Source organism: Anas platyrhynchos, chromosome 2, assembly GCF_047663525.1.
Source record: "Anas platyrhynchos isolate ZD024472 breed Pekin duck chromosome 2, IASCAAS_PekinDuck_T2T, whole genome shotgun sequence".
NCBI classification, from domain to species: domain Eukaryota; kingdom Metazoa; phylum Chordata; class Aves; order Anseriformes; family Anatidae; genus Anas; species Anas platyrhynchos.
This window is the reverse complement of record NC_092588.1, coordinates 96934192-96947545: the sequence shown is the minus strand read 5'-3', so window position 1 is coordinate 96947545 and position 13354 is coordinate 96934192. Positions and strand designations below refer to the sequence as shown.

The window sequence follows — 13354 nt, the reverse complement described above, 5'->3', positions numbered from 1 at the left end:
GAAATGTGGGCCAGCAGTGGACTGAAGGAGTGCATTTTGAGAAATGGTAGATGTATTCTTTTTACCCCTTACCCTTCTTCACTTTTGTTCTTGGAGTTCTAGAAAGCATCTTGAGGTAGTAAACCTTGGGGTTTTAGGAATAGCAATGCTGCTTGCACTGGGGAGTAGTATTGCAGAAGTGAAAGGATTTCAGACATCCCTATTGACCTGTAGGAACGAACAAACAAGGGCTTACTAGTAAGAGTGGTAGTGCTGACCAATAGTCAAACTAAGCTTCTTTGAGTAGAACCTAGATATTCCTAGTTACTCCTTGCAGAGTTTTAGGGAACAGGAGGAGGGAAGAAGCAATGAGTAACGCTTAATAACAACAAAAAAGCCTTCTTTGTTGCAGTCTGCAGTTTAACTTGTTTTCCACTTCTCCCTTTTAGGCATGATGTGTCAAATGACTTTGAAATAAATCTAGAAGTTTACAGTTTGGTATGTATCAGTCTCTGTCAAGAGGATACATAAGGGAGAATGATGTGTCATGCTTTCTTAATACCTTCTTGCCTTACAGGTGCAGAGAAAAGAAGTTGCAAGCACAGATAAAAGGAAAAAGGCAAACAAATCTAAGGTAAATGGAACATGAAAATCACTGTTGTATTTCAACAGAAGGTACACTAAGATGACTGCAGTTTTCAGGGATAACTGACTAATAGTTTTAGACAATCTGTTGCTTTCACTCTTCTTGTTCTTTTATGTAACATCTGCAATAACAGATGGGTTAAAGAGTCCTGCAGCTATCAGTGGGTTGGACCTTCAGCACTTTGAATCTGAAATCCATTTGGGGAGACAGTCTTATTAATTCTGCAAAATGCTGTGCTTTGCAGACTTTTTATTTAATAAGTGTGGTTGCCCTTGATAACGATTTACCCTTATGGAATTTAAGTAAAATGGAGAATAAGTCAGTATGCCCTACCCTGCAGTTTGATTTGTCTTAAAAGTTCTATTGGTCAACTATAATGCTTTTTTTCTTTCCAGCCTTAAGTAAAAGCTTATAAGGTGCTTATTTCTAAAGCAAAAGTTTTAATAGTGCATTGGAAGTAAATGCTTCAGCCTTCATAGCACACACACTTCAACTGCTCGTGCTTCATTAAGGCTTTGTGACCCAAAACAAGCCAGCACCTCACTGGAGGTGACTTTCTGCTTGCCGTTCCAACAGTTGGGCACATAGTGCTTTGACAGTTTTAGGTCCCATTTCCTCCTTGTTAAGATGTCTCATGGTAAAAATGAGGAACTTGAGCATTCTCCAAAGAAAATGGGATGAATGCTTAAAATCCTGTCTCTGAGAACAGTACATTCCTTAAATTTTTACTTCCATATTGCAGTGAAAATGTGCTTCCACCTATCCCCCAATAAAACCAGTTTGAAGTCTGGGGTTTTTCTATCCTGTGTCTTAGTTCACAGAAATCTTCACTTAATACTGAATGTTTTTGTGGCACTCAAGGTAGTAGCTAATGTGGGGCTGATGGCATACTGTAGCTGCTTTTTGACAATATTATTATATTTGTCTTTCAGGTTCAAGAATAGATGCATACATAATTCTAGTTCATTTTTAATATACAGTCTCATTTCAAACTTGGGGACTTTCACCTGGAAGTATAGATAACGTACAGCAGTAGCACACTGAACATCTCTGTACTTGTTAATATCTATCTTTAATAGACAAATGTAACTTTGAAGCCATGCTGCAAAAAAGAAAAAGGTCTACCAACATTGCTTTCTCAGATACATGTTAAGTATGCGATAGACTAGTATAAACTTTTCTGCAGTACATCTTTGATGCATAGTATTTTTTCCACTGAAAGTCACTATAGTCACTTTGGGTTCAAAAAACAAGACTTATAAAAAGAGCTAGTATGTTTTCAAAATTGATTTAGATGATAAGCCTTAAAGTCTAATTTTCATGTTAATGTAATGGACAACGTAAGTACCATGAAATCCAAATGCATTCATTGTGTGTCTTTTTTCTTTTTTGCAGGTTATCACTCCAAAGAGATTATTAACATCTATTACCTCGGTAAGTATGAATGTAATATTGTAACAAGCTCTAAATACGACTACTTCCAAAGGCTGTATTCCCATACTTAATAAGATTGTGCCTATAACAGGCTTCTTGTGTCCCTTACTTGAACCTAAACTGTGCAGCTTTCTGCCAAAGTCTTCAGCATCAGCTCAAGAAATAGGTAATAGCTCTGAATAGATGATGCTGGAAATATGCAGTTGGTACATGTTTATCTGGATTTCATTTTTTTCAATTACTTCAAATCTAGTTTCTCTCAATGTATCTTAGTGTTCTGTAGAATTCTCAAACTATTTTCCCTCTAAGCTTTTGTTTTTCTCTCTTTCTAGAAAAGCACCCTTCTTACTCCAGGTAAGCAGAATCTAAGCATGTTATATCAAGATAAATAATAACATTACTATCAAAAGTGGTGTATTAATAAATGATACTTGTACCATGATAATTATATTTAACGAATGTAGAATTAGGCCAGTTTGCCAGTTAAAATTGCTAAATATTATATCTAAGTTACTATTTTTGGAACTTCTTTGCAAAACCAAAATCATGCATCTGATACCAGATACTGTAGTTTAAATTCTGTTCCTGAAGTGATGGAATCAGATGAATTTTAAGATGTAAACTAGAGCCTCATATCAACAAAGTAATATAGAGAAAACTTGGAGATTCTTGAAAATATGAACAGATTATCAAGTATTTTTATGTAGTGTTTTTAACGTGTTTTTCTGACACTTGGGAAGAAGGAGAATAGCATCTATGAGTTTCTCTGACCACTTAAAAATGGGTTATACATTTGCCTACTTTAGGCAAAGTTTGCCTTGTAAGTTTGACATACTTGAGCTAGCTTTAGTACAAAATTGTAGCAATAAGGAGCTCATGAGCTAACTGAGATGTCTACAATGCTGCTGCAACTAGCCTTATGGGTCCCTTCCAACTCGGGATATTCTCTGATTCTCTGATCCCTGTGTCTAAGCCATATGGCTTGTTTCTATTGGTACAGAAATGCAGGCATGCGAGTTCTGGAAGACTGCAGTGTGTTGACTTCCAAATCTCTTGACTTCTTTTCAAGTCCCTGTTGCACAGTATGTGTACTCTGTAGTATGCCCTAGAGCGTGCTCTGTCCCCCTCACATCTCTTAAAGTGAATTATCTTATCCTTTGCAAATGTTTCAAAGCTTTTTAACAAAAACAAAAAAGGTCTGCTGTTGAGCAATGGGGTATATAAAGATCCTGTCTGAATGTGCTGCTGGGCTGTACTGCAAAGAGTGCTTCTGGAGTACTGAATAGGGCATTTATACGGTAGTACATATGTGGCCACTTACACACTGCAGTATCTCAGTTGCATGTTGTATTACAACTTGCCTTGAACTTTTCTCCACAGCCATGGCCAGTCCAGGTGGCCCTAATGCAGTACGCACTACTAATTTCATCCTTGTTGGATCCCACAAGCTATCATTGTCTTCTGTAGGAAATGCCAAATTTGCATTGGAAAAGGTAATGGAAATTACTGTTTACTAATCTAAAGATAATCACATAACATTAGAATGAAATGAATGAGCCTGAGTTCACTGTTTCCAGGCAAAATTACTGCTCTAGAAATGAAATCACTACATAGATGTTTGTGTGCATGTATGTATCTATATAAACATACACAGGTTTTACTTGTATTAACTTCAGATGACTGAACTGTCTTTTTGAGATGCAACAGAAAAAAAACTTTGTTATGACAAGTGTTGGCTCTTCTCTGTAGCCCAACGTATGGTATATCTGTGCAAAGACAGTGAATGTGTTTGGTTACTGACAAAATTAATGTATGCAGCTACATAGTCTTCATGTTGCTTGTTGCTTTTACTATCAAATATTAAATACTGTATTATTAAGTATCTAAGTATATTTAGTATGTTTAATAATGAAGTTACTCCCAGGTGAATGTAGTTAGGAGTATAAGTTTCTTTAGGAGTACAAGTTTCTTCTCTCATCCCAATTAAATCTGTCAAAACAAACTATCTTTATTTTTTGAGAGCCATTATCAAGTTTTATACCTTAGTTCCCTGTCTAAACAATGTGTATTGGCTCTTACCATTAAAAGTTATAAAAAAAAAAAAAAACATTCTTGCATTCATTGTAAACTCTAACCTTATAACATCTTGCACCTAAATGTTATTTTAATAGGTGTTTATGCTAGCAGCTATTCTAAGCTAATTTAATTTTGAAGCTGCAACAGACTGTACTAGTACTAAATTGCAACTTTATCCAAATGGCAGTGTCAGAAGAAATTTTCTTCTAGACTAATTAGCTTATTGTGATGATAGTAGTATTGCAATTATAGCTTCAGACAAGAGATGACTTGTGCACAAGATTAAAAATGAGATCAGAATAATCCAAATTTGCTCTTCAGATTTACTTATATGTATAGAAGCAGACTCCTTTACTGAAACAGTCTGCAGACCATATAGTTGAATTGTACTGCTACTATTTGTGTAGCAGCTTTGTTTCTACAGCACAAACATTCCCCTTACCAAGACAGATCTCATAGATCACACAGATCTCGTTTTGCATGTGACTTGGTTATTGAAAACCCATTGCTCTGGGTGTCATGGAAAACAGCTTTTACTTTATACTTGGCAATGTAGATTTGAGCCTTTTTAGTTTACTCTTTAGGACAGAACACTGGGCTGGATGAGTAAAATATAGTATAAACACAATGTTCAAATAGGATTCTTGAGAAAACATGAAAATGTGATTTGGTTAATTTCTTCCAGGTGCATGACTTAAACAGTTGTGAATAAGATTTTCAGTTAGCTTTTTCGTGAAATTATGACCTCTGCAAAGCTTCAGTTTTGCTGTGGCCTGTGCTTGCACTGAACAGCTGCTCTTAAACTTGGCTCCACTCATTTCTAATATGAAATAAACTGCCAACTCAATGGGTTTTGAGTTTCATGCTTCCCAGTTATGTCATGCACAGCTAAAATTCAGAGTAGATCAGATCAAAATTCACTCATGTAACACTTCTTTCCTCCCCCCCCTCCCCCCCAAAAAAAAACAAAAACAAACAAAAAAAACCTTTAACCTTGTACTGACCACATTGAGCGTGTTTCTTTTTTCCTTAGATGAATTTTGAAGGGGAGGAAAGAGAACTATTGAGCTATATGTTCCAGGACAAGGTTGCTACGATTGCTTAGTTTATAACTAAATAGGAAACTGCTTCCTGATGCATGTTGCTTACATCTGTCTGCCCTCTACTCTCTTGCAGTTCTTAAAAATTCTAATGAATACTTAATGTCTTTGTAAGCACTTTTTTTATAACAAGATGCTGGGAATCTTAAAAAAGAAATACGAAGAATTTGACTTCTTGTATTGTACAATGCTAAGGATGCTGACAGAACTCAGTTAAGACCCCTAGGGTTTTTCCTTAATTAGCTTGTCTCTTGTCTTCCTAGTTGACTAGACAAGGGCTTCTCTTCAAAACGTATCAGTGTCTCTCTGAAAATTTGTTAGCCAGGAAATTTAAGCCAGTTTCTTGTTGAGCTGTATGGAACTTATTAGCCAATTTTAACTGTGTTGACAGAGATTGATAGAAAATCCACTAGCAGCCTAAATATTGGTTTAACTCAACTTGTTGAAGAAAACTAACATTGCTCAGGAGCTAAATCTTTTTCCTTATTTGGTCAAGACCTTGCTTGAATACAACTTTTAAGCAAATTTTAAGCAAAAAGTGATCATAAAGAACTAAAGTTTTAAAAGTATTAAGCCCATCAAAATGAGGTTCTTATCTGTATACAAATACGCAGTTGAAATATTTTGCCTGGTATACGTATTTTTGGGGTTTTAGGAATTATGTAAATTAATGTGCTTAAAAGAAGTAATTGTTCTTTAATCTCTGAAAATAGCTTTATGTAGCTAACTCTGCGTGGATCTCGGAAGAAAAAGGATTTTATATGTTTTCTCACAAAATTAAGGTGTAAGCTTAATGCCTATCACCTTCTACTTGTAATTCAAGCTCTCTTAAGAAAATTACTTTTTTTGCAAAATTTTGAGGGTTATCTTGAGTCTTATTGCAGATTATCTTCCTTGACAGTAAGCCAACTTTATTTTTATGGTGTATATATGAATGACCATACCAGAAAGCAAGCTAGGCTAGTCATGGACTTCAGTTTTCTCTTCATTTAGCTATTTATTCAACATATTGCTTTCTTCTCACTACTTTCACCCTACTTCATTTTGAAAGGGATATATTGTTGACTAGAATGTAATGCATACACTACATGTACAGGAGGATGTTCTGAGACCTTTTTTAATTAGTGATGGTGTCGTAGGCTCTGCATAACTGAAATGTTCAATTTGCTATACAACAGTTTTACTTTACTGTCACACAACTCTTAGTTAGTAAACTCTTCATAATCCAAGTAAGTGTTTCTGTCTGACACAAAATAGAAAGGAATCCAGAACACACAAAATTGGGGAATTGATAAAAATTCCATAAGGCCCTCATTTAGAAATGTATTTTATTGCACGTTGGAGTGTTTGTAACACTTCCTGATGGAATATGTATGACTGTCACACACCTTGAGTGACAGTCAAGAGCTACTTTTACTTTCTCTCCTGCCAGGCATTGTTTTATTGTACAAATATTTTTCTGAATAGGCACTACAACATCAGTATCTACCAGAAATGCTTATGTCATCCAAGTACCAATCGTGTTTAAACCCACTTTGTTTTTTAAGCAGCTTAATGTCAAACTGAGGCAGAAGCTTGTAGGATGTGGACTGCTGCCATGTGTTTTTCTAACCTTGCTTGTTGGTTTATAACCAACATCCAACATGCCTGTTGCTTCTAGACAGAGGTATGCTTGTGCATATATCCTGAGCAAACTAATAAATCTTAAAGCTTGTCAATGAACTTGAAAGAATTGTTGATTATTACTGTCCTGCTTGATCACTGCTTTCTGGCTGCGGATCCTCAGAACAAGACAGTGCTAACTTTCTGGTGCAGGTGACTTGCTTGAGCTGGTAGAGTAGATGTTGAGAGGTGTCAAAATCAAATGACTAATTGTTTTACTTTTTTGCAGGTTCCTGTTTTGTCTCCTTTGGAAGGTCATATTTATCTAAAGTTAAAATGCCAAGTGGACTCTTCTGTGGAGGAAAAAGGGTTCTTGGTAAGATATTCACTTCAAATTCCTTCCTCGGAAATAAGTCTTACTAAATATAGTCACTATTTTAACTTCACACATGCATTTGTGGTAGTGAATCTTAACTAAGATTTTTCTTCCTGAACTAAATCCCCACACTTTCCTAGTTTATATTCTAAGGCAGCATAAATTAAAGCTATCTTTAGTACTGTCGCCTCTTACTAAAATTTTCGTTGGTGTGTTTTTATTGTAAACAGTTTCCCTGTTACTCTGAACTTGAGTTAACTCCCTTTTTGCTGTAGTCTGTGTGTCATGAGATGAGATTCTAATTTCCCTGCCAGAAACTCTTACAAGGTATCTTGGATTCTTTTTGGTCTTGTAAAAATTATTTCGATCAAAAGAGGTTTTCCTCACTGTTTGAACATACTTTAACTTAACAAGGAAGCTACGCTACTTTTTGTGAAACATCTTAAGCAGTTCTGTCTTTTAAAGCTGGACTTGCATAAAGAGCACCTGAGCCTAATGGATGGCGCTGTTAAGCTTGTATCCATCAGATGGCAGTAAATGTGCTATGAAAATAATTCAGCAAAACATTAAACTTTACTGTTACTCTAGTGTATTCATAAGGCAAAATTTCTTTTTTTTTTTTTTTTAAGCAGTTCTGTCTCCTTTCCTTTTACGTAATGAAGTCTCTTCAACTTTGATTAGATGCAAACATTTAACAGGATTGTTTGCTATCCCATATTTTTGTGCATGGATTATAAAGTATGTGTTTACTTTTACTATACAATATGTGAGACCTGGAGAATGGTGTGCATATTAAATTTTTCAGAGTGAGGGTTTGCAAACACCCTGTGCCATTAAAAATATATAGTATGAATTACAAAGAGGGGAAAACGCAACACTTAATTTAATTGGAAGAAAATGTTCTGTGTAAGTTCAAGAGGGATCAGGGATAGAAGGTAGATACTAAACTTTCCATTTCAATACCAAGGAAATGGGCCTTGAAATTGATGTAATACAGCATCTAATAAAATAAACTGCCAACACAAACAATTAAAATTGATTTAAACTGACTGGACTCCTGAATGTAGCCTGCAGAATAGCCAGACATACACTTCGTAATCCTGACCTGTAAGTCAAAGATGACTCATATACCTAATCATAATAATTTGTGTTATACTAGTACGTGTCTTGTGAACTCTGCAGAAAGTATCTTCTATAAATAACCCTCCATTGTATTAAAATGATAAGAATGATTACTATGGTCAGTATTAAAATCTAGTCATTTAAAGTAGCTGGGATAGGTGCATTTTGAGCTGAAGGCTGCAAACTTAAGAGTAATAGTGTAAGCTCATTTTCTACACTGTCTGGAAAATATACTAATAGAAGTTTCTCCCAGTATATTTTTTCCTGCTTTTAAGTTTACTGCAATGAAGGGTTGTACTTGCAGACCCACTCTGTAGGGAAAATAGCTGAGTACAGACCAAGCTGAAGGTGATAATATTTTTCCTTTTTTTTTTTTTTTTTAAGACTATGTTTGAAGATGTTAGTGGATTTGGAGCATGGCATAGGCGCTGGTGTGTACTTTCTGGAAACTGTATATCTTACTGGACGTACCCAGATGATGAAAAACGAAAGGTAATGCTGTTTATAAAGATCAAGCCTATAAAGTTCTGTAGTACGCTATGCAATTCACTGATCACTTTTAAAGACAGCAAATACTTTAGGTTTCAGGTAACTGTACGCAAAGCATGAGATTCAGACTCTTAAAGTTTTTTTGGGGAATGGAGGAGACTTGTCATAAATATGACCTAAACCAGGGCAAACTTAGAAATTGACCGTATCTGGTGGGGAAGAAGAAAATTGGAGGAAAATCCATTTTCAATTTTCCTCTTAGTTTTATGGCTTTCCATTATATTTGTCAAAAGACTAATCTAGAGATTACTTAATTGAAATCGATCAGGGTTGTACAGCAAGTTGCTTCCAGCTGGCCTAATCTTTATACCGAACACTGACTTTAGTTTTCAATGTGGTGAAGAATGAGACTGGAAAATCCTTCTATATTGTAAAAGTATAGATGTAATTACAGACTATCTTGTTTGCAGTTGTTTTCTTGCAGCTCCCACACTAGCTGAAACTGGTAGGTTTAAATAGTTCTTGCAGAAACTCATGGTATTGTCTGGCTAATGCACCAAATCAGAGGTTCATCTGTCAGTAAAGTGAACTTTCTTGTCTCTTTAGCCTGTTCCTGCAGTTTGTACTAAAATCTTTCCAGTTGCTTTTAAGAGTTGCTTTCAAGAGGCTTTTTTTCTGACTCACTTAAGCAATTTGCCATTAAACCTTTGCTTTTTTGTTGGCAGAACACTTTCTTTCCCAAATTCTGTGGTGAGCTCTGGTCCTTTTGGGTCTTCTATGCAGATTCAGCTGCCTGAGTTTAATTTCTTCCCTGCTAACAGAGGAAGACCATATGCTGGTAGTTGTCAATGCCAAAATGTATCAACGTACTCTTTCCTTGCCAGGAGACAGGAAAAATCTCTGCCTACTGTAATTAAAAGGCAAAAAAATGATCAAGAAAAAGCTTCCTGTTCTGCTTTTGTGCACAAGAAAGCTGCTTTGATTTGTCTTAGATTGTTCTGTTCTTAAAAATGTTACAGACTTGTTGCTGTAACTGAGAAAGGTATACTTAAAGAATAATATAGATGTGCTCTTATTTATAATCTACAGCAATATTAAACTCTATCCTTATATGCCTGCCTCTCCTTACCCCTGCTATGTTTGTTCTATTATGTGAAGATGCACATAGCTCAGAAATACCAGTGTTGGACAATGATTGCTTTAAATTATGATATGTTTTTTAGATAAGCTTTTCAGATGGGGTATATATGTATATCTATGGGAACTGTTTCTTAATATTCATTGAGATGGAGCTATCCTTTTTTCTTGTAACCTAGGTTGTATTAACTGTCTCTGGAATAGCATAATGAACATGCCTAATAAATAGCAAGCTTTTTTCCTAACCAGGAACTGCTTGTGATGTTTCCGTGGTGAGGTGTATTGTAGGTGTGATAAATTGGAGACAAGGTCTGTAACTAACTTTAGGCATGCAGCTGAGCCTCCCTCTGTAGTCAGTGGGAAGAAATAACTGCCTTGAAAACTGAAATGCTCCCTGAAGAGGTCTAGCCACTAACTACAGAGGGAGCTAAAGCACCTGAACTCTCCACTTAAGTGCCTTAGTTGCGTGTTTGAAGGTGAATCCATATATTTACAGGTTTTGATGAGAATGATACAAACATTCCTGAAGTGCCTGCCTTCCGTAGGCTTTAGTAGAGCTTGCTGTATTGGCTTGGATTGTATTACCAATCACTCCTGAATTTTTGAGTTTAAAAGCAAGTTTCTCTTGAAAGGAAAAAAGAAAAGGGTGAATGTATTTTTCTGGTCTAAGCCTCTGGTAAGGATGGATTTGTTAACTGTATTGTATGTGACAGAGCAGGGCCTATTTCATTGTCTGTTATCTTCACAGAATCACAGAATCACAGAATTTCTAGGTTGGAAGAGACCTCAAGATCATCGAGTCCAACCTCTAACCTAACACTAACAGTCCCCACTAAACCATATCCCTAAGCTCTACATCTAAACGTCTTTTGAAGACTTCCAGGGATGGTGACTCCACCACCTCCCTGGGCAGCCCGTTCCAGTGCCTAACAACCCTTTCAGTAAAGAAATTCTTCCTAACATCTAACCTAAAACTCCCCTGGCGTAACTTTAGCCCATTCCCCCTCGTCCTGTCACCAGGCACATGGGAGAACAGGCCAACCCCCACCTCTCCACAGCCTCCTTTAATGTACTTATACAGAGCAATAAGGTCACCCCTGAGCCTCCTCTTCTCTAGGCTGAACAAGCCCAGCTCCTTCAGCCGCTCCTCATAGGACTTGCTCTCCAGGCCCCTCACCAGCTTCGTCGCCCTTCTTTGGACCCGCTCAAGCACCTCGATGTCCTTCTTGTAGCGAGGGGCCCAAATCTTGCTTCCCCTATTCTACTTTTCACATTGAAAAGAGCAATAATAGACTTCTATTTATTTGGGTGGGGGGGTGGAATTCACTTCATATGGAAAGATTGTCAGAGCCATATGTTCAGAGTTAGTCTTCAGAACAATATTCTTAACTGATGATTAACTTCAATTTCAGCATCCTTTGGGCCGGATAAACTTGGCTAACTGCACTAATCGTCAGATTGAACCTGCCAACAGGGAGTTCTGTGCCCGTCCCAACACTTTTGAACTGATAACTGTCCGTCCGCAGAGGGAAGATGATAGAGAGACACTTGTTAGCCAGTGCAGGGACACACTCTGTGTTACAAAGTGAGTGGATAAAATCATGGTTTGTGTAGGCTGTGGGAGGGAGGGTGTTGGGGGGGCCATGTCTTGCCCTGTGTGATGGTTTTAATGATGTAGCCTTACAACTTTGGCGTGCCAGTGCAAAGATTGTTAAAATCCTAAGATTTCTGGATGATACTTAAGCTGTCTTGATCACTTTTAATCATGTTTTGTCTTACTGTCCCATTTATTTCTTCTGAGAACAAAGAACTTGACATTTCTCAAAGTGGAAATGGCAGATAGCTTGGCAGTACTCTGCAGAATTCTAGAATATTTTATTTTGTTTTTCCCCTGCTATTTGGGATTCCATAGATCAGATTTTTCAGAAAAATTATGGGGGAAGGCATCTAACTCATTGTGTTCTTTGCTTTTTAGGAATTGGCTGTCTGCTGATACTAAAGAAGAGCGTAACCTTTGGATGCAAAAGCTAAACCAAGTTCTTGTTGACCTTCGTATGTGGCAACCTGATGCTTGCTATAAACCAATTGGAAAGCTTTAAGCACTGGAAGGGGAATATGAAGAAAATATATACATGCAAAAGGTCACATGAACTACGCAAAGAAAAAAGTTAAATGAAAATTTGTGGAAAGTTCTCTGGATCACTTCAGCTTTAAATTTGAGAGTACATACCTTTATATAGGACTCTTATGCAGTATTTTTCTCTCACTTTAAGAGTTTTAAAACTTTTTTCCTAGCTTTTGAGTGTGGTAGGAAGCAATTAGCTGTTTCTAAATATGCTAAATATTTATATAACTCCTTTTTTTGGAAGTCTATTTGGCTAAGTACATTCTCTTCTTGAAATAACTAAATTATTGGAGGAAATCGCACTTCTGGGGAATGAGGAAGGTGGGGAAAGCTAGTGAATACACAAGCTTACTAGTTAACTCAGCTCCTTGAAAGAAACATTAGCTCAGAGTTATATCAGAAGGATGGTGCTGAAGAAGGAATTTTAATGTTGGAGCATTTCTTATAATGATCAGGCAAAGTAGTTAATAGCAAACTTTATTCTACAACATGCAGCATAAGCATTTCTTGCTTTCACAATATCCTTTTCTTCTGGTCAGAACAAAAGATGTGCACAATGTTCATACTTCTTTGTATTAGATTTTTATGCTGTTTCTCATACCAAGCTGGTATGGATGCATGTATGCTATATGGTTTACAGGTATGGAATTATGTATGCAGTACATTGCACTTTGATAGAAATTAAAGGTCTTGAATATTTTTGTTAGGACTACTATATAAAAATTAGTTCTAGGTTTGCGTATGTCATTATGTATTAGAACTCATGATTTGTACAAGCTTGAATTCTACTTGATTTGAGAACCAGAAATAGATTATAAAATTGCTTTTTCTGTAAGACTATAAAGCTGTGTTCTACCAACTAATATTCTTGCCGTAAGTATGGATCTTCTCCCCTGCCATAGTCATGTCCATAAATGCAGACAAAAAGAATACTTCAGACCCATCATTTAAAATGGCAGAACTAGTCAGTTGATGTTCCTGCAGTTTTCAAAGCTTTTCACTGGCTTAGTGAAATACTATCTCATTACCCCACTATTGCACATGCAGTAGTGGAATACTGTTAAGTTGTTATTCCTGTTGTATATTCACACTTGAAACACTAAATTCTGTTATCTTAAACTGTTTTCATCCAGCCACTTTTGTACTTTTGCCTTTAAACCTAGTTTTCTTTTCCAGATGTTCTTAAATATTTCCAAATTATGTATTGAAATATATTTTATCCCTTTAAAATAAATAATAACTTTATGTAACTTCTCCTAATGTCATCT

The 13354-nt window shown here is 36.3% G+C and overlaps 1 protein-coding gene across 2 annotated transcripts in view; it reads left to right on the top strand.

The window, feature by feature from the left end:
- Nucleotides 1–13336, top strand: part of ANLN (anillin, actin binding protein) — a 28770-nt gene extending 15434 nt beyond the window's left edge. Inside the window, exons 16-25 of one of the 2 annotated variants that reach the window (XM_027451434.3) lie at nt 429–477; nt 557–613; nt 2021–2059; nt 2392–2413; nt 3440–3552; nt 5169–5222; nt 7127–7213; nt 8720–8827; nt 11374–11546; nt 11937–13336. In XM_027451434.3, coding sequence (XP_027307235.1) covers nt 429–477; nt 557–613; nt 2021–2059; nt 2392–2413; nt 3440–3552; nt 5169–5222; nt 7127–7213; nt 8720–8827; nt 11374–11546; nt 11937–12060 — 826 coding nt within the window. In that variant the 3' untranslated portion in view covers nt 12061–13336. The remainder of the gene's footprint in view (nt 1–428; nt 478–556; nt 614–2020; nt 2060–2391; nt 2414–3439; nt 3553–5168; nt 5223–7126; nt 7214–8719; nt 8828–11373; nt 11547–11936) is intronic. The other variant, XM_027451435.3, reaches the window with a different exon arrangement.
- Nucleotides 13337–13354: the final 18 nt, after the last annotated feature.